Source organism: Saprolegnia parasitica, assembly GCF_000151545.1.
Source record: "Saprolegnia parasitica CBS 223.65 unplaced genomic scaffold supercont2.17, whole genome shotgun sequence".
NCBI lineage: Eukaryota > Oomycota > Saprolegniomycetes > Saprolegniales > Saprolegniaceae > Saprolegnia > Saprolegnia parasitica.
In genome coordinates, this window is record NW_012156411.1 from 241,371 (window position 1) to 265,156 (window position 23,786).

General features: G+C 57.3%; 10 protein-coding genes across 10 annotated transcripts; 9 read left to right on the forward strand and 1 right to left on the reverse strand.

Annotated features, from left to right (window-relative positions):
- Positions 1-464: 464 nt before the first annotated feature.
- On the forward strand, positions 465-2,506 carry SPRG_05562 (hypothetical protein; the record flags this gene model as incomplete). Its single annotated transcript, XM_012344279.1, has 4 exons — positions 465-796; positions 844-1,011; positions 1,068-1,208; positions 1,265-2,506. The coding sequence occupies exons 1-4, from the start codon at positions 479-481 to the stop codon at positions 2,504-2,506; spliced, it is 1,869 nt and encodes a 622-aa protein (XP_012199669.1). The 5' UTR covers positions 465-478.
- Positions 2,507-4,652: 2,146 nt separating this feature from the next.
- Positions 4,653-6,109, forward strand: SPRG_05563 (hypothetical protein; the record flags this gene model as incomplete). Its single annotated transcript, XM_012344280.1, has 2 exons — positions 4,653-4,682; positions 4,733-6,109. 2 exons carry the CDS (start codon positions 4,653-4,655, stop codon positions 6,107-6,109), a joined length of 1,407 nt encoding a protein of 468 aa, XP_012199670.1.
- Positions 6,110-6,364: 255 nt separating this feature from the next.
- SPRG_05564 (hypothetical protein) lies at positions 6,365-6,568 on the forward strand (the record flags this gene model as incomplete). Its single annotated transcript, XM_012344281.1, has 2 exons — positions 6,365-6,400; positions 6,455-6,568. The coding sequence occupies 2 exons, from the start codon at positions 6,365-6,367 to the stop codon at positions 6,566-6,568; spliced, it is 150 nt and encodes a 49-aa protein (XP_012199671.1).
- Positions 6,569-6,883: 315 nt separating this feature from the next.
- On the forward strand, positions 6,884-8,526 carry SPRG_05565 (hypothetical protein; the record flags this gene model as incomplete). The annotated part of the gene is made up of 3 exons (XM_012344282.1): positions 6,884-7,219; positions 7,268-7,491; positions 7,554-8,526. 3 exons carry the CDS (start codon positions 6,884-6,886, stop codon positions 8,524-8,526), a joined length of 1,533 nt encoding a protein of 510 aa, XP_012199672.1.
- A 1,223-nt stretch (positions 8,527-9,749) lies between these two features.
- On the forward strand, positions 9,750-11,810 carry SPRG_05566 (hypothetical protein; the record flags this gene model as incomplete). Its single annotated transcript, XM_012344283.1, has 5 exons — positions 9,750-10,061; positions 10,214-10,381; positions 10,430-10,626; positions 10,716-11,136; positions 11,178-11,810. The coding sequence occupies 5 exons, from the start codon at positions 9,750-9,752 to the stop codon at positions 11,808-11,810; spliced, it is 1,731 nt and encodes a 576-aa protein (XP_012199673.1).
- A 567-nt stretch (positions 11,811-12,377) lies between these two features.
- On the reverse strand, positions 12,378-12,734 carry SPRG_05567 (hypothetical protein; the record flags this gene model as incomplete). Its single annotated transcript, XM_012344284.1, has 1 exon — positions 12,378-12,734. The coding sequence occupies one exon, from the start codon at positions 12,732-12,734 to the stop codon at positions 12,378-12,380; it is 357 nt and encodes a 118-aa protein (XP_012199674.1).
- A 1,711-nt stretch (positions 12,735-14,445) lies between these two features.
- On the forward strand, positions 14,446-16,954 carry SPRG_05568 (V-type H(+)-translocating pyrophosphatase). Its single transcript, XM_012344285.1, has one exon. It carries the CDS (start codon positions 14,516-14,518, stop codon positions 16,817-16,819), a length of 2,304 nt encoding a protein of 767 aa, XP_012199675.1. The 5' UTR covers positions 14,446-14,515; the 3' UTR covers positions 16,820-16,954.
- Positions 16,955-17,862: 908 nt separating this feature from the next.
- Positions 17,863-18,177, forward strand: SPRG_05569 (hypothetical protein; the record flags this gene model as incomplete). The annotated part of the gene is made up of 1 exon (XM_012344286.1): positions 17,863-18,177. The coding sequence occupies one exon, from the start codon at positions 17,863-17,865 to the stop codon at positions 18,175-18,177; it is 315 nt and encodes a 104-aa protein (XP_012199676.1).
- A 628-nt stretch (positions 18,178-18,805) lies between these two features.
- On the forward strand, positions 18,806-20,250 carry SPRG_05570 (hypothetical protein; the record flags this gene model as incomplete). Its single annotated transcript, XM_012344287.1, has 5 exons — positions 18,806-18,998; positions 19,049-19,333; positions 19,392-19,438; positions 19,489-19,908; positions 19,960-20,250. 5 exons carry the CDS (start codon positions 18,806-18,808, stop codon positions 20,248-20,250), a joined length of 1,236 nt encoding a protein of 411 aa, XP_012199677.1.
- A 1,713-nt stretch (positions 20,251-21,963) lies between these two features.
- Positions 21,964-22,994, forward strand: SPRG_05571 (hypothetical protein). Its single transcript, XM_012344288.1, has one exon. The coding sequence runs from the start codon at positions 22,022-22,024 to the stop codon at positions 22,943-22,945; it is 924 nt and encodes a 307-aa protein (XP_012199678.1). The 5' UTR covers positions 21,964-22,021; the 3' UTR covers positions 22,946-22,994.
- The last annotated feature ends 792 nt before the right edge of the window (positions 22,995-23,786 follow it).

A 23,786-nucleotide genomic window follows, 5' to 3' on the forward strand; every position in this document is an offset into this window, starting at 1 on the left:
TTGAGGAACGAGGCAGGTGGCGACGCGACCGTGGACGCTTGTTGTCACTGGGCACAGCCGTCCGTTGCAACAGCTGGTGTAGCGCACCACCTGTTTTGGTTTGCACATGATTGCGGCACCCATATCACACGACCACATGCTAGTGCAGCGTACTGTACGCGTGAGCCTCATTGACACCACCCGCGCGCAGAGTCGAGTCGCTCGCTCTTGAGCTCGGCGGAAGAAGATCGTTGCGCGTGGCAGAGCATCGCCGTCCATGGTCGTCGTTGTTTGTGCGATTCTAGTGCCACACGACATGCCACGCACGTCAATGGTAAAGACAGTAGCTGGTTGTATGGAATGCAGTTACCCGTATCTTCAGCTTTGCAGGATCCAATGCCACGCGCCTCCACAACGTCGTGCAAAGTTCAGATCCCTTCTACCGCAAAAACGTCCTCGAGTGCGACGAGTTGATTCACTTTCGGATTCACGGACTGCCATGCACTACATCTCGGACGCAGCCGACGGCGCGACGCACCCTTGCTACCGCCACCAAGACACGGTTGGCGTCGTGCTCGAGATGACGCCGAGCGAGCCGTCGACGACGTACAGGGTCTCGCGGACGCCGCGAAGCGACCACTCGGACGGTGACGAACAGCACGAGCAGTCGCCGTCCGGGAGACGACGTGGCGACGACGATGACACGAACCGGTCGACGGTCCGCCACACGAAACGGCAGCAGGAGCGGATGCAAAAGCTACAGCAGCTTGAGAGCATCGCGTCCACTTTGGACGACTGGAAGGCCGATGTCTCGCAGGTAGAGAGTCCAATAACGTTCGTTAGGTTGAATCAGCACATGATTAGGCGGCCACCGCGTTCGCGGCCCAGGTACGCGACTCGATGCTCTTCAAGCTGCTACATCAAGACTCGTCCGACAATTTATTGCCGTGGGATCTGGATGCGATCGAGAACGCAAAGAAGCGGCTGCTGCGGCACGTCGTGATGCGCCTTATCGTGCTTCTCAAGTGGCGGGTACGGCTGATGCCATCCTTTCCGTGACGCCAGAGCCTGTCCTGACATCGATGTAGGCCTTTGGGCTGCGCATGTATTGCGAACAGCTTCTCATGCACGGCCTCCTCCTCCTCACGTTCACTGTCTCCCTCGTCATTGGATTTGGCATCGATACCGCGACCAGCGCCGAGCTCGATCAAGTGCTCATCGGGTGGCTTGTCTGCATGTCCATTTTTTGGTGTCGCTTCTCGTGGCGCGCTTCGTGACGTGGAAGTACAAGGCGGTCTGCGCCTGCATCGTGCTCATCGTCGGGGGCGGCACGATCACCGGACTTCTACTAAAGTACGACGACGTCCAGCCGCTCTGCATTTCGACGGCGACGATCAACACGACGATGGACGGCGAGGACAAAAAGGGCCGGTTCAGCGAGCGCTTTGTCGCGCTCAACAATGCACTGCTCGGTCTCTCGGCTCTCTACTTTTGTGTCTTTGAGTCGCGCGAGTTTGCCGCTGACATGCTCGACGACGACGAACCTCGCGGCTTCGTCCATCGCGGTCTCCGTGCTCTGAGGTACATGCTCACGTCGACCTTCGCGTTGCTCAAGGGCGGCAAGCCAACGCCGTACCTCGAGTCGTACTGGAACCGCATCCAGCTCCCCACCTTCTTCCTTATCCTCATCTACGTCGTCTGCGAGTTTACGGCACCCTTCTCGGCCACCATGCGCGTCTACGCTGGCATTCCCGCGCTTTTTTTGGTCTGGGTCATGAGCGTCTCGTACCTTGAGGTCATCCCCGCCGTCGGGTACCTCCTCCCGATGATGCGCCGCATGCTGGCCGACGTCTTTCGCTACTTGGCCTTCTACTTTCCGATCCAGTGCGCGTACACATGTGCGTACTACCTCCTCTTCAAGAGCCAAGGCTACTACCTCAAGCCGTATGAGCCCGACCAAACATTTTTCGACAAGTTTAGCCAGTCCCTTGGCTCAGTCTTTCCCGGTACCAACAACGAGACCGAGGCTACATTTGCTCTCCTCGCGATCCTCAAGAATAAGGACCCGAACGAAATGTTCAAAGGCTACGAAAGCGTGCCCAAGAGCTTCCTCACCACGTACCTCGTGACGTTTGCGCAGATCAATATGGAGCCGTTCGAACAGCTCGGGACGACGGCGTCGTCCGTGCTCGGCTACTTTCTCGTGCTGACGCACGCGACGATCGTGATTGTGATGCTCCTCAACGTGCTCATTGCGATGCTGAACAAGACGATGGGTGCCCACATGGACGAAGCCAAGCTCGAGGCGTGCGTGACCTTTGCCGAGTGCGTTCTGCGTATGGAGAAGACGTCGGCAACGTCCAAGCAGCGCGGCGTGACGTGCAACGCGGTGGAGGTCGGGCGTCTCTTCCACGACCTGTTGCGCGCCGACGCCAACGAGAAGAATGAGGACAGCGCCGTGCTCCGTGCGATTGCGACCATTAGCTCCACCGTCGAAAGCATCCAAAAACATGCCAAGAAGGCTTAAAAGCTGTGCACTAATAACGATCCGGTGGTTGATTATGGGTCGTTTGGTTGATGAACGTTGGGCATGGCGATGTCTGTACAGGGCCCTTGCTTCGTTTGGCACAAAATTGCCCTCGGTCTGTTCACTTCAAGCTTGCACGTTGAGGTTGCACTTTGTGGCTGCGATGACGTGATGTAGGTCAACCCGATATTGGAAAGCCCTGTGTCTCTTTTTTCAGCTATTGCACCGCGACATCAAGGTCGACGTGTCGTGGTTTGATCTTGTTGAAGACAAGAAAAGGTGCTCCAGCACCCGTCATGCGCGTCATCGTCTGTAGTTCAAGTGGTAGGTAGGACCACACGCTGGCCAATGTGATCTTGTCCATTCCTCTGACGTTTGTCTTTCGCACAAAATGCGAGCGACTAGCTGGTCGTCTTCACTATGGATTTCGGCGCTTGAGGAACATGTACCGCTCATGAGGGCATAACACTGTACTGGATGTCGGTCGCTGCTTTTCTCTCGCAACCTAGGTGAAAGGCGAGACCACCTTGCGGCTGTACTATGTACGGTACACGTACGTTGTCACTCATCATCGCACCTGTGGTCTTGTCCAAAGGCTGGAATGCATCATGGAAGTCGTTGGACAACGGAACGCCGACTTGCCTGAACAACTGAGCGGACATACGTCTCCGCCTTGAATAGGCAATCGTGCAGGTTGTCGCGACCCTGGAAGGTAAACTCGGCTGCAGAGTTGGCCCGCTCTGAGGGTACGTTCGCGGCTGGGACGGCCAAGTACCGGTAGTAGCGCACTCCAGCGATGCTGGTGTGCGTTAAAGTTGTAGTGAGTACTATTATACTACTACGTAGTCATCGTGATAGTGCAAGCTTCTGTTGAGGGATCTTCTAAAGAGTCTTCAGTCTGGCCCTTTCAATGGCCTCTTCTTTGGATTAATCGAGGTCTCGAAGGGCAAATATCCACTACGGTACGCGTCCTGGTCGGCAAGCCTTATTTTTGTCGTCCTCAAGTGCGCTATCGACGGTCGTGAGAGGCTTCAAATGATCGAGCGAGCTGAACGACCACCGTTTTATGCCTCCGTTCTATTCAAGTGGATGATAGCGCTGGCGAAAGGCGATGGGGAATCCGAACTGCCCTTCGGACGCACCGCAGTGTTTTGGCCGCAATGATCGGTGCTGTCGCACACCTCGGCGCGTCAGCCTCGCTCATGGACGCTTCGTACCGTAGCGAGGTAATAGCACTACATAGCACGATGTACATCGCGCTTTTAAAGAATTTGTCATGTAGTACCGAGTGCATAAGTACCCTTGATAGTACTATCGCTGCCGAAAGCTAATAGTCAACGCCAAGAGCACTTGTCAAGATGCGGCGAATATTTCAGCAATGCGTAATATCAACCAATAGATGAGCCTCAAATATCGACCGGCCAATACAAGTGCTTTGATTTTAGAAATCACTCAATGCAAGGCTCGGATTGGTCAAATCAAACGTGGTATCTTCGAAGCCTGTTCAGCACAGTCCAGCCACGTCCTGCGACGCTCCACAACGTTGTGCAAGACGAGATGACGACCAGCACCAGAAGTCCCACTCCCACATGCAGCTCACACAGGCTCCTTTTGCTCATTTTCGGTTTTGCAGCCATGAGCTCGCAGTATAACGCCTTGCACAGCTGTGCCGCCGGAACCAGACCGCCGCACTCGATGACGTCCATAGCGATTGCGAGAAACAACAGCGCGAACTTCTGTTCGCACTGCTACCAGCCGCTGCTCGGGCATGTCCAGGGTGGCAGCGACGCTGACCCCCCACCGGCGGGGACACGAACGCGCAAGGCGACGAGGGGACCAAGCCGCCGGAGCTCGTCGACCTGGAAAACTTGGCGACGAATCTCGAGAGAGCTTCTCACGATATCGACGCGTGGTTGAAGACATGGTTCCAGGTATAGACTGTGTATATTGCGCATCAACGCGGCAACATGTAACTCGTTAGACGAACGGCGCTATCATCACCACGATTTGGCACTACGAGAAATGGGACACTACTTTGTACCAGCTCTTGCACGACAACCAGCCCGCGGACTCTAATTCTGTTTTGACGTCCTCTCACCGCAACGCGATCAAGGACAAGAAGAAGGAGATTTTGCAACTCCCTGTGATGCGCCTCGTGGTGCTCCTTGGGTGGCGGGTATGTCACTCTGAATACGTTCCCACGGATAACGCTGGAGGTGCGCGTAGGCGTTCGGTCTTCGCATCTATTGCGAGCAGCTTTTCACGCACTTGCTCTTGCTCTTGACGCTGACCGTGTCGCTTGGACTCTCGCTTGGGACCGCGACGGGGCCCAAGTTTGAGAAAGTTCTTCTCTTCTGGCTCATCTGCACGCCGTTCCTTCTCTTGTCATTGCTCGCGACACGCTTCTTGACATGGAAGAACAAAGGGCCGTGCGTATGGCTGACGCTCGCGCTGTGGTACGGCGTCGTTACGGGCGTCCTCATCAACTACGACACTCTGCTGGACCTTGTCAAGTCGCAGAAGCTGCCCAAAGCTGGCAACGTCGAGTTGTTTGGGTGCATTAACAACGTCCTCCTCGGTCTCTCGGCGCTCTACTTTTGCGTCTTTGAGCTCCGCGAGCTCCATGCTGACGCGACAAAGCGCGGGCAGAGCAAGTTCACGTCGATCCTGAATTTGTTCAAAGGCAACAAACCATCGCCGTACCTCGAGTCGTACTGGAACCGCGTCCAGCTCCCGACCTTCGTCCTCGTCCTTGTCTACGTCGTCTGCGAGTTTACGGCACCGTTTTCGGCCAACATGCGCGTCTATGCTGGCATTCCCATGCTCTTCTTGCTCTTCATCATGTGCGTCCAGTACCTTGAGGTCTTCCCCGCCGTCGGGTACCTCCTCCCGATGATGCGGCGCATGCTGGCCGACGTCTTTTTCTACTTGGTCTTCTACTTTCCGATTCAGTGCGCGTACGCAAGTGCGTACTACCTCCTCTTCAAGAGCCAAGGCGGGAACCTTAAGCCGTACGAGCCCGAGCCAGCATTCTCGTCGAACTTTACGAGTGCCATGGGCTGCTTTTTCCCGAGCGCCAATGCCTCGAGCAGCGCAACATCGCTGAAGCTCCTCGAGATCCTCAAGACCAAGGACAAGAACGACATGTTTCAAGGCTACGAAACCGTGCCCAAGAGCTTCCTCACCACGTACCTCGTCAGTTTTGGCCAAATCAACGTCGAGCCGTTCGACCAGCTCGCTTCACCGTCAGCGTACGTGCTCGGGTACTTTCTCTTGGTCACGCACGCGACGATCGTCGTCGTCATACTGCTCAGCGTCCTCATTGCGATGATGAACAAGACGATGGACGCGCATTTCGCCCAAGACAAGGCCCAGGCATGCGTGACGTTTGCCGAGTGCGTTCTGCGCATGGGCAAGGTCAAGACGTCCACGACAAGACGCGGCAACTTGCAGCAATTGGGCTACAAAGATCTGTACGACAATATCGTGCGTGCTGACCAACAAGGCGAGAAACGTAAGAACGACGACGCGATGCTCGCAGCGATTGCGGCGCTCAGCGCCAAAGTCGACCGGCTCCAAGCGCGCAACACGAACCAACACTAATATCGCCTCCTTAACGCGTGATTTGCATCATCCTCGTGCTTCAAAGACTTTGCCCACCGGTACGGAGAGTCTGATAGCTCCTTCCTCACGCGCTCCCCAGACTGTCTCTACGCAGCGTCTCTCATTGCCATCTGCATACCGGTAGAGTAGTTGCTCAAATTCCAGAGCGCCAAACGCAGTTCAAACGCTAACATTAAATCATTTCTTAGACTCATTGAGTAAACTCCGAGTGCGAGCTCAGCGTCTTAGACAACCATGGGTGCCCACATCCAAACTCGCGGCGTGCGTCACGTTCGCCGAGTGCGTTTGCACTTAAAGAAGGCAACGACGTCCGCGACATCCGAGGCGTACTGGGGCAAGCTCCACATGGACGAGGTCGACATTCTCTACGAAGAGATGATGCGCGCCGACGCCAACGTAAAGCAAGACGATGGCGCCGTGCTTGACGCGCTCGCGTAACTCGGCGCCAACGTTGAAAAGCGCGCATAAGTATATACCTTTATGCATCAACGCTAGAAGTATACGAGTACAAACAACCGTGTGCAAACAGCGTCACGTTGCCGTATCTTTATCCGGATCCGGATCAATTTTTGGCTGCCACTTTGCCGTATCTCAACGAGCGCGCGCAAACCACAAGTCCAGTCGAGGTGCTTGTCCCGACCACGAAACTCGGTGCAAATGATAGCACGACAGCACATCATAGCAGTTGCGACTAAGATTCATTTTCGCATTTGCTTCGTCTCCCGCACATTGGCACACTGGAGCGGTACTAATATGGCCCACCCCACGGACGCGCCTGACGCCTCGCACACGTGCCCAACACCCAACAGCGACGTGGAGCGCGGCATTCTACCTACGCTGGGGAAGACAAAGGAGCAGCGCATCCAGGATCTGCGAGACCAATCCAAGCAGCTCTTTCAGTGCATTGACGACATGGAGCGGGCCAAATGGATGTTGGGTCGACCCGTGAACAACTCGCTCCTCTTTCAACTGCTGCACGACGACACCACCGACACTATGTCGTGGTTTGATCGCGAAGCGATTCAAGACGAGAAGAAGAAGGTGCTACAGCACCCTGTGATGCGCGTGCTGGTCTTGCTCAAGTGGCAGGTACGGAAGCAGCCGCAACATCATCTGTGATCTCATATACTCCCTTAGGCGTTTGGCTTCCGCATGTACTGCGAGCACCTCTTCATGTACTGGCTGCTTCTCTTCACGATGGTCCTCTCGCTCTCGATGGGCCTCGGCGTCGCCCCCGAGTCGACCTACCACGAGCTCCTCATCGGCTGGCTCACAACGTGCTCGTTCCTCATCATTGTGGCGTTCGCGACGCGCTTCTTCACGTGGAAGCGAAATTGCTCTGCGCGTGCGTTGCGATCGCGGTCCTTGGGTGCACCATGGGCGGCCTCCAGTATGCATACGAGCCGATCCGGAAGCGGCTCAGCTGGGAGACGTTTGGCCGCGTCAACAACATCTTTGTCGGGGTCTCGGCACTCTATTTTTGCGCGATCGAGCTCCGCGAACTGGCGGCCGACGTTGACGACGATGCGCTGCGCAAGCAAATGGGCCTGCTGCAATGGCACATCGTGTACATCCCGCGCCACATGTGCTTGGCGGTGTGGGACGTCGTGCGTGGCCGCAAGCCAACGCCGTACCTCGAGTCGTACTGGAACCGCATCCAGCTCCCGACCTTCTTCTTCGTCCTCATCTACGTCTTCTGCGAGTTTACGGCACCATTTTCGGTCAACATGCGCGTCTATGCTGGCATTCCGGCAGTCCTCCTGCTCTGGATCATGGGTCTTCAGTACCTCGAGGTCTTTGGCTCGATCTCGTACCTCCTCCCGATGATGCGGCGCATGCTCTCGGATGGGTACAGCTTTTTGGTCTTCTACTGGTCGATCCAGTGCGGCTACACGTGTGCGTACTACCTCCTCTTCAAGAGCCAAGGCGAGAACGCCGCGTTCGCGCCGTACAACTCGCTGCCCGAGAGCTTCGTCACGACGTACCTTGTAACGTTTACGCAGATCAACTTGGCGCCGTTCCAGGCGCTGACGTCGCCGGCGGCCTATGTGCTTGGCTACACGCTGCTGCTAACGCACGCGACGATCGTCATCGTGATGCTGCTCAACGCGCTCATTGCCATCATGAACAAAACCATGGGCGCGTACGTTGAAGAAGCCAAGCTCGAGGCGACGGTAACGTTTTCCGAGTGCGTGCTGCGCTTGGAGAAGGCCAAGACGTTTGGCACGCAGACCAAAGACTGGGCGAGCATCTTGGGCAAAGATGATCATGTGTTTTTCAACGTCCTCGAAGACACGCTGCGGATGCTCCGCCACGAAAACAACCACGACGAGGTCGTGCGTGAGGCGATCGAGGCCTATAACCTGGCGGCGAAGTCGTTTCTCAAGTCCGACTAACATCGTCAATCCAATGCATGTTGTTGCTACATGCACTTTACTATGCATTGAAATAAATCTTTATTCCAACTAAAGACTCCACCGACGAAGGTTTACTAGTACGTTCTAGAAGTGTGTCGAACATCGGCGGCCAAGAGCTCTTCAACGTGCTGAAGCTCACCGTCCGGCAGCAAGGCATGGGATGTGCGTATGAGGTACAGTCGTCTTAGCTTGGACAAGTGATTCGTGGCTTGGTTAACTAATCTATCGAGGGTGGTGTTCTCATGTGCACGTAAAACATGATGCAGCTTCAGCAGGCGATTGCATGTCCGGCACTAGGCTCGTCGCGCTGTAGTGCCATCGCGTGACGCGTCGCACAACGCTCTCCGAGACGACCCTTGATTGCGCGCTACCTTGACGTTGAAGTGGGTCGTCTCTTACAATAGATAAAACGATGCTAAATAAAATTGCCCGACTTTCTTCGTTGTGTACACTCGGTTGAGGAACTTGATTTAGGCAGGCGGAGGTAGAAGCGCGATCCGCGGGAGAAAGAGCGCGCTACTTTGTCCCTCGCACAACACCTAGTCGAAACCACTACTAAAGCTCCTCGTTTGGCGCACCGGCCACGCCTCACGAGCGCATTAGGAAGTCCACCAAATCTCTGTATTTGCATGGTACTAGTATCTTCTTATATGGGTCGATTGCTTGCAGGACCAAGGCTTGTACAGTACTACACTGTAGTAGCATGTTGGGTACAATCGCATTCAGAGTCGAAACGAGGCATCAAACCGCGTACTGGGCCACGCGCATCAGGCTCTTTGTCGTACGTTAGCATTTGGCAAGTGAGACAGTCGTAGCACCCCAACATGAGGAGGTCGTACGTCTCAACGATTGTCCGTTGCATTCATACAGCAACTACCAATGGTGGAGCTCTAAACATCGACCAGCCAATAAGAGAGGTCTAATTATACATGTCCTGCCATGCGAGACTCGGATTGGCCAATACAAACGTGGTATCCGTCCAGCACAGTCTGCACGCCGCAGCAACTCTTTACAACGTTGTGCAAGCGACGACCACTTTCAGCACCAGCGGCTCCATTCACATGCAGGGAGATCCCCACGTTGCTTATTTCGATTTCGCAGCCATGAACTCGCAATCGCAATTTGTCGCCTGGGAAAGCTGTGCCGCGAGAACCAACGTGCCGCTTTCATGGCGCGGGTACTCAAGGTCATCGACCCCAGCAATGCTAGAGGAGCAGCCCAGCCCGCGGTACAATGAGCCGCAGCCTGAAGACATCGACGGCGACCGCCCAACAGAGCGCTGCACGATTGAGGAGCTGCACATCGATATGGACGACCAACATGCGCAGATGCCCAACCTCGGCGTCGACGAGTACCTCCAGAGGCTCGTATCCGCGATTGATCAAACTCGCGGGCCCAACGAGGCTCCAAGCGACTTTTACAACCGCCGGATCGCCACCCTCGCGACGGCAGAGACTCTTCTGGACGAGTGTCTTGAGATGGACCGTAAGCGGAAGTTCGTCAACCTGCATTTGGTACGTGCGACATCATCTGCGCACTTGCCATTTAAACTATTAGGCGAAAGCTATCTACAACCGTGATCCAAGAACCAAGGCGAATTTGACGGAGCGCCGAGAGCCGCTACGCAAAACGCTGCTCTATATCCTCCTATATCCTCCTGCACAAGGATCGACAAGACGAGCCGAGCCAAGAGTCGACCCAAGCGTTGACGCAGGGGTCGAATGACAGCGGCAGCACGGAGCTACGAGACTTTGAGGACAAAGCCATTATGACCCGCAAGAAGAAACTGCTTGACCACCCAGTCATGCGCGTCGCCGTTCACCTCAAGTGGCAGGTATGGTCTTCTCTTCTTCTTCGTGCCCAGTCCCTCATGATGCGTTAGGTGTTTGGACTGCGCATGTACTGCGAGCAACTCCTCATGTACTGGCTCCTCCTCTTCACGATGGTCCTCTCGCTCTCGATGGGACTCGGCGTGTCGCCCGAGTCGACGTACAATGACCTTTTCATTGGCTGGCTCACAACATGCTCGTTCCTTATCATTGCGGCCTTTGCGACGCGCTTCTTGTCGTGGAAAACAAAGTGCACTGCGCGTGCATTGCAGTGATCGTCCTCGGGTGTGTCACTGGTGGTCTCCAGTATACATACGAGCCGCTCCGCGATCGCCTGAGCTGGACCATGTTTGGCCGCATCAACAACACCTTTCTTGGTCTCTCGGTGCTCTACTTTTACGTCTTTGAGATCCGCGAGCTCGCGGCCGACGAAGATGGTCCAGACGCCACGAAGGGCTTTCTGCATGTGCACTCCCACTACTGCGTCGTTGTCCCGGCCCGCTTTGTGAAGAGCGCAATCGATCTTTTACGCGGCAAGAGCACGTCGCCGTACCTCGAGTCGTACTGGAACCGCATCCAGCTCCCGACCTTCGTCTTCGTCCTTATCTACGTCTTCTGCGAGTTCACGGCACCGTTCTCGGCCAACATGCGCACGTACGCTGGCATTCCGGCCGTCTCGCTGCTTTGGGTCATGGGTCTCCAGTACCTCGAAGTCTTCGGCTCGATCTCGTACCTCCTCCCGATGATGCGGCACATGATTGTCGATGTCTTTCGTTTCCTTGTCTTTTCTGGTCGATCCAGTGCGGCTACACGTGCGCGTACTACCTCCTCTTTAAGACCCAAGGCAACGACCCCGTCTTTGCGCCGTACGCGACCGTGCCGCAGTGCTTTGTGACCACTTACCTCGTCACGTTCGCGCAGATCAATCTCGAGCCGTTCAAGGCGCTGAGGACGCCGTCCCAGTACATGCTCGGCTACCTTCTGCTGCTGACGCACGCAACCATCTCGATCGTCATGCTCCTCAACGTGCTCATTGCGATGATGAACAAGACGATGGGCAACTACTTGGAAGAGGCCAAGCACGAGGCCCGCGTGACCTTTGCCGAGTGCGTGCTCCGAATGGAGAAGACCAAGACGTTTGAGACGACAGATGAGGACTTTGAGGCGGTCGTGGATGAAGAGAAGATTGGCACGCTACTCGAGCATACGCGTCAGCACCGCGAAGTGAGCCTCGCTGCCAACCGTTGTGCCACCTGTTGCGTCAACGAAGCACGTGAAGCCCACAAGGAGAGTCTCTTGAGCGCCATCCACGAGCGCGACATCATTCTGCGTGCGATTTACGGCGGCGGCAAACACGTGCACAACGCGGTGGCCATGCTCGACGCCAAGATCACGGCTGTCAGCGGTCGTGACGATTGGACAAAAAACAAATAAGTATGAACGCGTCGTTGACATTGCACTTTGATTTTGCACTTGCGGGTTTGCTTTACCACGAGAACGTTTCGTGCCTCAATGCGGGATGAGAGAGGACACTAAAGCCATGTTTTGCTCGAATCCGAGATGCCACGTATGGACGAGGTAGGACCGTGAAGAGTACAATAGAGAGCCAGATACCACCTTCTCCAACGGCAACGGCAGCAACCAGTTTAGATGAATAGCGCAGGTCTGTCGAGAACACGTGGCTGGGCGTGGCCTTAAGCCATGACAGACGGTCGTCTTCGGCGTATCTTTATCCGGATCCGGATAGTCTTGCCAAGTCCTGGAACTGTTAACAAGCAAGGTAAGTCCCCACTTTGAAGAAGGCGCCTTTCTCGAGCGCACGCAAGCCCCTGACCACCTATCAAGGTGCCTGTCCCGACACATTGGGCTCAAGGCAAATGATAGCATCGTGCACTGCAGCGCATCCACATATTAGTCGTCGGCAATAAGGTCGATGCCGGCATGTACACCAGACGCCCTTGCACTGCGCCAAGTATCTTGAGGTCCTTGGCTCGATCTCGCTCACCTCCTCTTTGCAATGGCTTTTCGAGTGACCTTTTGGTTGCTCGTCTCGTACCGCATCGAGCGCAGTGTTTCCTCAAGGACACTGTAAAAGACGTCGCCGCTCTTGCCGTTCAACGACCAGTTCCCGTCGTCGGGTGTCGTCGTCTTCTTCATGTGCAAAACGTACTCGGGAAACACGACGGTCGCCTCGATCTTGGCCTCGGTCATGTGCGCGCCCATGGTCTTGTTCAGTATCGCAATGCGTATGTTGAGGAGCATCACAATCACAATTGTCGCGTGCGTCAGCAGCAAAAGTGTGTAGCCAAGCACGTGCGCCGCCGGTGACGTCAAGGCCTGAAATGGCCCGAGATTCATCTGCGTGAACGAGGAACGTTGTGACGAAGCATTCCAGCACCGTGGCATACAACGTCTCACTCTCGCCTTGGCTCTTGAAGAGGAGGTAGTACGGGCACGACGGGTAGAAGACCAAAAAATATTCTAGTTAGTACACCCTGCTGCGCATCATTGGGATGAGCCAAGCCGCTACCTCGTACACGCAAATGAATACTACATGGTCTTCGTCTTCGCAATTGCCGACGTACTCGTACTACGCGCCAGCCCAATCGTGTAGTATGGCAGACGGTTTGCACAAATAACGACGCGTCAGCTACGCACGGACGGCGAAGATTTTTTGGGACGCATCATGTCCGTTGTTGGCTGACGACGCCTCTCTGCGTGACACTAAGCGTGGCGTCTCAATCTCAACCTGATTGCCCTTTGAGTTGGCCGTTTTTCAATGCAAGGACGTTGCAGTGTCTATGCGCATCCTGGGGCGGCCGCGATCGGCGAAGAAGGATCCATGGAAGTTGGAGGACGCTTCTGACGTGGCCACTGGAGCGCACACCCGAAAGAACCAACGAGCACGACACGACAACGTCAGGCCGTGCGATCGGTCCACCACCACTGGTCCACACGATCGTGGGTTCACGCCGAGCGTTTATATGCACCGACGTCCACGGATCACGTCGGAAGTTCCTTTTCAGATCTGAGTCCCTGTGCGATGCCTCGTCGCGCGTCTGCCTCTGCCTGCCTGCTTGCACGGCTTCGCTTGCGATGGCGACCGCCTCGGGTGCACGCGTTGCAACAAACCCGGCGGGCGGCGCACGTCGGCCGCCCATGGCACATCCTGCGGCGTCATCCGGCTGCGCCAGCTGGCGCGTCGCCTTTTCCACATCCCATGTGCGGCGAACGGTCATGGATCTAGCGCTGCCGCCGCCATCGTCCGTCGACTCGACGACGTAAAGTACACGGTACGACGATGCGTGCTGCGTACATATCCAAGTCCTCCAGACTGCCCATCCTCGCTGTCGGCGCCAATTCTCGAATGATCGAAGGATGAAGGACCGACGTCATCTCACATTCTGGGCGGTGTGGCCAATCGGACGTTGGATGTCGAACGTCGAGGTCCCGGCTCCGGATGTTTTCACGGCCAAGTCGAAATGCGACGGCCGGCTTCACCCACGGAGCCAATCTGACCCCACGCTTGAAAATCACCCAAAAGGTGCCGCCGCCATGTGCGCGATCTTCTTGTTCCGCGGCGCCGGTCGCTCGACGCGTAGAAAGTGCAATCTCGTCAAGCGCGCCATTCGAAACCAGAATCTATTGCCAGAGAGAAGAACGCGTCGGGCCAGACAACTTGATCGCGCGCAATGGCTGGTCGCGAGCCCACGTTGAAGCCCGTCCGATCACTTCGCCAATAACAAGCCACGCGCGTGGCCAGCTGGCGGCCGCACAGAAACGACCGCGCCGATTTTTGTCCCCAAATTCACCTGAAAACCTCTCGCACTTGATACGCGCGCGCCGCACAGTGGGAGGCTTCGCCAACGACAGGCGCCGACGCGCCGCGGCGGCCTCTCAACCTCTCACAATGGATATTTGGCAACCCCAGACCTACTTCCTCGCCGCCGGGCGCGACAGCCATTAAGCTTGTGGTTTGTATGTCGTATACGGAACGCCCTAGCAATAAGATTCGCCAGTTGAGAAAAACTGGGATTTGCGATCCGCGAGTTGATTTGGTTTCAGTATACGTGGCACGCTTCAAGTGCAATCTGGCCGACGTTGCCATTTCCGTTTTGCTTCGTATCAACAAGGTCGAAATGGTTGCCAACGCGACTGCCAAGGTGGCCGCGGTTGTCGCCGCCGGCGCCTCGGACGCCACGGCCTTTGGCCTCATCATCGGCGCGTGCGTCTTTGGTCTCCTCTTTGCGGGCTTCCTCTTCTGGCAAGTGTCCAAGATCCAGGTCACGCGCCGTGGCGAGACGTACGAGCTTCTCTCGCAGGAGTCGCGCGGCCAGACCGCCGACCGTCTCTTTGAGATCTACACGGCCATCCAGCAGGGTGCCAAGGCCTTCCTCCTCGCCGAGTACACGCTCTGCTTTGGCTTCATCGTCGTCTTTGGCGTCGTCGTCCTCGTCCTCACCTCGTATGTCAACAAGCCCGACCAGGCGTTCGACTGGACGGTCGGTGCCTTGACCGCGACCGCCTTCGCCGTCGGTGGCCTCACCTCGATCGTCGCCGGCTACATTGGCATGATGGTCGCTGTCTACTCGAACGCCCGCACGACGGTCTCGGCCATGAAGGAGGGTGCCGACGGCTGGCGCGAGTCGTTCAACACGGCCTTCCGCGCCGGTGGTGTCATGGGCTACGCGCTCACGTCGCTCGCGCTCATTGTGCTCTTCGTGCTCATCATGGCCTTCGAGACGGTCTACCCGCTCGCCACGGACGCCAAGCGCCTCTTCGAAGCCGTCGCCGGCTACGGTCTCGGCGGCTCGTCGATTGCCCTCTTTGGCCGTGTCGGCGGTGGTATCTACACCAAGGCGGCCGATGTCGGCGCTGATCTTGCCGGCAAGGTCGTCGAGAACATCCCGGAGGACGACCCGCGCAACCCTGCCACGATTGCCGACAACGTCGGTGACAACGTCGGTGATGTCGCCGGTATGGGCTCGGATCTCTTCGGCTCGCTCGCCGAGGCGACGTGCGCTGCGCTTGTCATCTCGACGCAGTCGTCGGCCATCATCAAGGCTGGCTGGGCCGCGACGCTCTTCCCGCTTGAGATCACGGCCGTCGGCATCTTTGTCTCGGCTGCCACCTCGTTCCTTGCCACCAACGTCTGGCCCGTCAAGAAGGAGGCCGACGTCGAGCGCGTGCTCAAGATCCAGCTCTTTGTCGCCACGACGCTCATGACGCTCCTCATTGCGCCGCTCGCCAACGCTGTCCTCCCCGCCAAGTTTGTCATTGCCGGCGCCGTCTCGTACGAGGCCACGCCCTACACGGCCTTTGGCTGCGTCGCTGTCGGCCTCTGGGGCGGCTGCATCGTCGGCTTTGTCACGGAGTACTTTACGTCGCACTCGTACACGCCCGTGCGTGAGGTTGCCCAGTCGTGCGAAACCGGCGCGGCCACCAACATCATTTACGGCCTTGCCCTCGGCTATAAGTCGGCCATCATCCCGATCACGATCATCTCGATCGCCGTGTACGTTGGCTTCTCGGCCGCCGGCATGTACGGTGTCGCCCTCGCCGCCCTTGGTTTCCTCGGCACGCTCGCGACCTGCCTCGCCATTGACGTCTACGGTCCCATCTGCGACAACGCCGGTGGCATTGCCGAGATGGCCGAGCTCCCCGCCGAGGTCCGCGACAAGACGGACGCGCTGGACGCTGCCGGCAACACGACCGCTGCCATCGGCAAGGGCTTCGCCATCGGTTCGGCCGCGCTCGTCTCGCTCGCCCTCTTTGGCGGCTTCGTCACGCGCATTGAGGAAACCTCGATCAACATTTTGTCGCCCATTACGTTTGCCGGCCTCTTCATGGGCGCCATGCTCCCGTACTGGTTCACGGCCATGACGATGAAGTCGGTCGGTGTCGCTGCCATGGAGATGGTCAAGGAAGTCAAGCACCAGTTTGCCACGATCCCGGGTCTCCTCGAGGGCCTCCCCGGCCACGGCCCCCCGGACCACGCCCGCTGCATCAAGATCTCGACGGATGCCTCGCTCCGCGAGATGATCCCGCCGGGTCTCCTCGTCATCCTCTCGCCCATCATTGCCGGTACCTTCTTTGGCACGCGCGCGGTCTCGGGCCTCCTTGTCGGCGCGCTCACCTCGGGCGTCCAGCTCGCCATCTCGCAGTCCAACACGGGCGGCGCGTGGGACAACGCCAAGAAGTACGTGGAGAAGGGCTGCGTCTCGATCGAGGACAAGGACGGCAAGCTCATTGTCCAGGGCAAGGGCTCGGCCATCCACAAGGCGGCCGTCATTGGCGACACGGTCGGCGATCCGCTCAAGGACACGTCGGGCCCGGCGCTCAACATCTTGATGAAGCTCATGGCCATCATCTCGCTCGTCTTCGGCGACTTCTTCAAGTCGATCAACAACGGCCGCGGTCTCCTCAACATCTCGGACAACTAAGCGCCTCCTGCCGAATCGTCGTACGCGTGGTCTACACTGCGAGTATAACTGAGATAGATATCACTTTTTTGTCACTTGAATGGGTCGTGGCGTTGGCTGTGGGGAGGATCTATCTATCTATCTATCTATCTATCTATCTATCTATCTATCTATCTATCTATCTAACCTTATCGTATACCAGTCGGCCACCGAGTCAGCGGTACACCATTGTGTACCCCTGCACCGAGTCGGCTCGCCCTCAAAACGACAGAGTGAGCACCTGGGAGTCCAGGGCAGTTGATCGACTCGACGACAGAGTCACACTAGGCAGCACGAACATGCATCGAGCGGATCAACTGGACGACGGAAGGTGGAGCTCGGGATGCCAGGCACGCCGACGCTTTATATACCCTTGCCACAACCAAGCCACGCGCCATCTGCCGCAGACATCAAGGCCATAGATGCAGTCGCCTTGGACGCTGGCTTCGACACAGGCGGTGTTGGCCATCTCGGCGGTCGCGACGAGACAGCAGGATGTGGCAGCCATTTCGTTTGGCAGTGGGTGTTTGCGCGTTTGGAAATGAGAGATGTGGTTCTTGCGAGGCAAAGAAGATCGATTTATAGTCGCCCGAAACAAGGATCGTTTGGGGAACGGACGCCATGTCCATCTCTGGGACCCGGCGAATGCGCCTCTGAACGAGCACGGGTCTCGGCGGCCGAGGAAAGCGCCGCACGCTTCTCGTTTCAGGAGACGGAGCATGCTCAGCAAGCTTCCAAGTAGCTTCCTGCGACGACGTTGCACCTCTACGACTCACACATAGGCATCGCGTGCAAATAGCTGCTTGGCTTCGCACGAACAATGGATAACGTCTTTGCGAGATGCGACGGTACATGGCGAGGTCGAGCGTCTCGTCTTGGCCCAAAGCGCCATTGATTCCTTCAACGCACTCGCAGAGCCGTCAATAACCATCACCCGTAACGAGCGTGAAGCATTGACTAGTCTTGTTCGTGTCAAGGGCCTTCACCGCGCCATGGCTGTGCGACGAGGTATCCTGTTTCTGAGCATGGCTGCCATTGGCGCCAACACCACTGTATGCACAAGCGTGAGTGTCCTCGGCGATGCCACCTACTGCATCACGGGACGCGTCTGCGGCGGCAAGTCGGCCGATGGCGCATGCCCACGGCCAGGCGCCAAAGCCTCGGCCAACTGCGCACCTGGGATTCCGAGCTGGACCGCTACGACGCGGTCGTGTGTGCTCAACTCGCTCGTTGTCTGCACGATTGTGAGCACGCAGCCCTCGTTTGGTTGCGTCGCGTACCCTCTGGCCATGAGCGCAACGCCAACAGTCACGAAGCAGTCGTCCGCAAGACCTTTGTAGCTGCAGATGCAGTGCGATCGGCGCCAGAATCAAGATCAAAGACATGAACTTGGCACGCATGGCTCGGCCCTGTATACATGACAGTAGGAATTGCAATACCAAATCATGCTCTTGATGATCAGCTTTCGTACCCTCCGAGGCGTCGAGATCGCCGTGGAGTTTGTATCTGCGTTGTATGGAAAGGTGAGTCGGGACTCGAGACCCAGTGCGCGTGGGGTTCTTTCAAAGCTCCGGCTCGATTGACTACCATGGACGCGCTTGTATATTGCTTTCTGCGTGTATGGCTGCTCTTCTCCAGTTCGCCTTCTAGTGCTGAAGCACACGAGAGGTAATTGATTCGCATCGCTGGTCGTCTTGCACAAGCCGTGATGATGCACGAGCCAAGCGTGAACCCATCCCGCCGTGATCACCGTCATGTTGCACTTTCTAGGCGCCCGGCATCTGATTGGCGCCAGATGCCAAATTTGAGCCAATCACACCATGGGTAAGACCTCGCCACCAAGTTGCGCGTGATAATTCCGATCCAACAAAGAAGAAGGATGAGTCCGAGCCTGGGGCAAGGACGAGTACTAGCGTCGTTTGCTCATTGTCCAATATCCCAACGACCCAAAACAACGACGACTCAAAGATGGTGGTCCCGACGCCCGTGACGCCCGCATTTACCGCCGAGTTTTTCGACCAGCTCACGCAGCTGCGCCGCCACTTTCACCAGCACGCCGAAGTGACATGGCAGGAGGTCGCGACACAGGCGACGATCAAAGACTACCTGCTCACACACGCGCAAATTCCCGCCGACAACATCCACGTGTGCGCGACGACCGGTACATCCCTACCGCATGCCATGAATCGACGTCGTATCTCGTCGGCGTAGGGCTCGTTGTCAACATCTTTGGCCCGACGTCCGACGACGGCGCCACCGACGGCAGCCTCCGCTGCGTGGCCTTTCGCGGGGACATGGACGCGTTGCCGATGACCGAGCAGAACCCGCACCTGCCGTACGCCTCTGTGCATGCCGGTGCGGCACACATGTGCGGCCACGACGGCCACATGGCGTCGCTCGTGGGATTTGCGATCTTCATGCAGCGCGCCCGCCTCTCGCTGCCGCTAAACACGTGCGTGCGTCTCCTCTTCCAGCCGGCCGAAGAAGGCGGGTTTGGTACGTCAACTTTTCTTCGTCGTCGACATCGTAGCTTCCTTCAATGCCGATGCATTAGGCGCGGTCAAGATGATTGAAGACGGGTGCTTGGACGGCGTCGACGAGGTGTACGGGTACCATAACGGCCCGTTCCCCTTGGCATGGTGGCGACCAAGCCAGGCGCGCTCCTTGCGCACTCGTGCCGGTTTGAGATCACGCTGCGAGGGCCCGGCGGCCACGGGTCGGCGCCCCACCACACGACCGACCCGGTCGTTGCCGCGGGCCACGTCATCGTCGCGATGCAGTCGATCGTGAGCCGGAGCCTCCCGGCGCAAGAGAACGCGATCGTGTCGATCACTCAAGTGCACGGCGGTGAGGCCGACAACGTCATTCCGTCCAGCGTGCGGCTCTCGGGTACCCTCCGCGACTTCAACCCGGACGTTGCGACGGTCGTGCACGCGCGCATGCGTAGCATCGTGACGCACGTTGCGGCGGCTCACGATGTCACGGGCGAGATTGCTTTTGACGACGGGTACCCGGTCACGATGAACCATGCGGCGCAGACCGACGTGGTGGTGGAGGTGGCCTCCGACATTGTACAACTTGTCTGTTGCGAGATGGACACAAGAATGTCATGTATGGATTAGGTTGGCGCCGCGCGTGTCACGTCGACGGGGCTCCCGGTCTCGGGCTCGGAGGATTTTTCGTACTACTTGCAGAAAATTCCCGGAGCCTTTTACTTTGTCGGCACCAAGCCGCTGCACGACGTGGACGGCGCACAGAACCGCAACTGCCACAGCGACACGTTTGACTTTAACGACGACGCGCTCCCGCTCACTGTCCGCCTCTTCCTCGAGATTGCGCAGCACCGGTTCCAATGCGCGCTCTTTACAAAGGAAGAGCTGGACGCGATCTACACGGCCCCGGCCTCCTTGTGAGCTCGTACCTTCTACATGTAATGTTTTCGTCCATGAAGGGATTCTATTGCCTGAAATGACCTGTTTCTATCGTTGACGATGTCTGCCTGCGCAAGTCGGCAGACGGCGCGTGGCTTGGTTGTGGCGCCAAAGCGTCGGCGTGCCTGGGATTCCGAGCTACACCTCTCGTCGGGCAAGTGCCAGATAAACCGCTCGACATGATGCATGTTCGTGGAGACTCAAGACGTCTGACTGCGCGTTGTCGCATGCATTGGCCGTTGGAGGACGGCCCGACCGCGCCGTCCTCTTCTTGTTGGTCGTCCGAGGTGGTGACGGTGATTGTGTTCAAAGCGAAGAAGCGACAGCACAAGGCGCACTTGGTGTGACGGCCACCGTCGCGGCCATGGCGGTGGCGTACATGGTGGCCATGCACGGTCAAGTCGACGCGGACGCATGCCATGGACATGATCACGACCAGCGTGGTAGAAGTCATGGCGCAGGTGCTTGTGGACGACGAGGCAAAAGAGGATGTCGGGCGAGTGCGAATAAGTGATTTCCGCAGTAGAAATGATGCATTTTCATCAACTTTGTGCTGATTTCTTGCTTTTTCAATCTTATTGTGCCCGCTGACTGTACGCTGCTAGCTGCTCGTCGCCATGTTCATGATGAACGACAATCGGCCATATTTCTTGTCGAGTAGTATGTGCACGTTGCATCCCTCGCACGTACGACTGCGCACAGAGCGTGTCCCTTGACCGGCATGCCAGCAACGAGTTGTGAGTGATGTGGGCTTTGCTGCAGGTGTCCATTTTTGCTGGTTTTGCGTTTTCGCTCCGACATTCATCTCAACAACGGTACGAATGGCTCTCTGAACCAACAAGAACGATGTCTCATAAGGACCACCTCAGAGCTGCCACCATCCGTCGTCAACGACGCCATTTCTTGTCAGTGCTTGAACTAGCCTTTTGTTGAGCTTGGTCTTGCCAGCGCTCGCTTCCCGCATGATGATGCAGCCCATGACCCGCACTGACGTGGTCCTCCAGATAGGAATACCATCGAGTTTGCCGTTGTCGCTTTGACGACCGACATTGTGGTAATCACAGGAATGAATCTCGTCGTGCCACGTCACTGCGCACGGTTGCCACGTCGGACGTAACGGTACGGAGACATCAACGACGAAAGCATCTGCTCGACTTCCGGCTTCTTCCACCTCGCTGCATCGAAGCGACGACGACGGAGGGGCTTCGATGGACTTCCTTCACGTCCTTGCAAATCACTCGCCACGGAGTGTCGTCGACGATCCATGACGTCCATGGACCTAAAAGGCACGCTATGGACGTACCTGAACCTATCGGATCTGCCGATCGATGACCTCGAAGCCAACGATCGTGTCGCCGTCGTCGCCGGCTGCAGTCGCGGTGGGAGAAGGCGAGGCTTGTCGCAGCTCGTATCGTAGTATAAAAATCTCTCGGAATTTGTATCCGCCAGCCTTTTTACACGATGATTGGCCAAAACAAACCAGATTGCAGCCATGTGATTGGCTGGCACGACGTCGTCATGCCCCTTTGCAAGCGCTCGGGTGACATCACCCGCCGCCGCGGTGGCGTCCTTTGCATCGGCCAATCAGAACGCGCGACCGTTGTACGCGCCAATCAAAAGCGGCGAAAAGCTGCATCACGATCGAATTTTGCCACCCTCAGCGATCTTCGAGCGAGTATAAAACCGGGTGGCCAACGTCGCCTTGACGCTAAGAACGTAGAGCCCATTTCCCAATCCTCCACTGGAGCTCAAGATGGTCGCGTGGGCAGAGCACTACAAGAACGCCAACTGGCCGATGGTCATCTACCTCGGCTACTGCCATGCGCTCGCCGTTCTCGCACTCGGCTACATTGGCTCGTGCTCGTGGCAAACCCTGCTCTTTACGTTCATCCTCTCGCAGTTCTCGGGTCTCGGCATTACCGGCGGCGTCCACCGTCTCTGGGCCCACAAGAGCTACAAGGCCCATGGCATCGTGCGCTTCTTCCTCATGCTCTGCAACTCGGTCGCGAACCAAGGCACGATCTACCACTGGAGCCGTGACCACCGCGTGCACCACAAGTACTCGGAGACCGAGGCCGACCCGCACAACGCCAAGCGCGGCATGTTTTTCGCCCACATTGGCTGGCTCCTCGTCAAGAAGGACCCGAAGGTGATCGAGGCTGGCAACAAGATCAACTGCGACGATCTCCTCGAAGACTGGGTCGTGCGCCTTCAGAAGTCGCTCAACCCGTGGGGCAACCTCTTTATGAGCTTCATCTTTCCAATGCTCGTCTGCTCGTACTTTTGGGGCGAGCACTGGGCCAACGGTCTTCTTGTCGCCGGCTTCTTCCGCTACGTCTTCATCCTCCACTGCACGTGGCTCGTCAACTCGGCGGCCCACTTTTATGGCGCAACGCCTTACGACCCCAAGATCCACCCGACCGAGAACGCGATCGTCGCGGTCCTCTCGATCGGCGAGGGCTGGCACAACTGGCACCACGTCTTTCCGTACGACTACGCCGCCAGCGAGTACGGCGTCGCGTCGCAGTACAACCCGACCAAGCTCTTCATTGACACGTGTGCCAAGCTTGGCCTTGTCTCGGACCGCAAGCGCGCGCTTCATGCGTGGGAGATGAAGAAGGCCAAGATGATGGAGGCGTCGTCGCCCGAGACGGTGCTCAAGGCCAAGTCGGCCTAGGACGCTTTGCCTTTCTTTTACTAACTTTAACCCGTGTCTTCTTCTCGAATTGAGTGTGGACGAGTTGTACGTGGCTCAAGGGAGCGAGGCATCCGCATCGCCATGGGTAGACGGTTCGGTTGCGTTCATTGCCAGGACCAGCGTGGAGCCAGGAAGTACTTCGGCGGATTGCGCCTTTCCGCGGCGACCACCCAACGTACTCTGTCGTCACGGCGCGATCGGCTTCCGCCAATGGCACGGCATGCGAGGATGGGCGCGATGATAGACGAACGCAGGTGGGATGCTACCTGCTAGATTAGTGGGGCCTACCGGTATTGGTGCCGCTCTACATTATACCACGGGATCGCTCGCCCGTGCGACGTCTCGTTGCCAGTCTCCAAGCACTATTAGCACGTCGGCAGACGATCGATACGTTGACGTCACGATCCACGCCGCCATGCGACTGGCCTGGTCATGTCCGGAGACGGGTCGTCGTCAAGATGGCATTCGAAGAAAGCTACTCTTCGAAAGGCGGCCAAGTCGCCAGTCGGGAAAGGACGGAGAGCAAGATGGGAGCTGCTGGCGCTCTCGCATAGAGAGCTCAGCGAGAGAGCGTCGCTCTCTCGCTATGATGGAAAGCTGGTGGGCTGCCACGTCGCGCCAATGGGCGATAGGTGGACTTGCTCTTGAAGTTCCACCTGCCATGTCCCAGCGGCAACCCGACCAGTGGGTCATATCAGAACCGCGTCTTCGTGACGTCCGCTGTCTTCCTGTTGGGCAACGTCTGAATGGATCCCACGTTTAACGTAACGAGCCTAATCAGCGACCTCGTTTAGCCTCTCTCTTGTGCGCCCATGCGCCG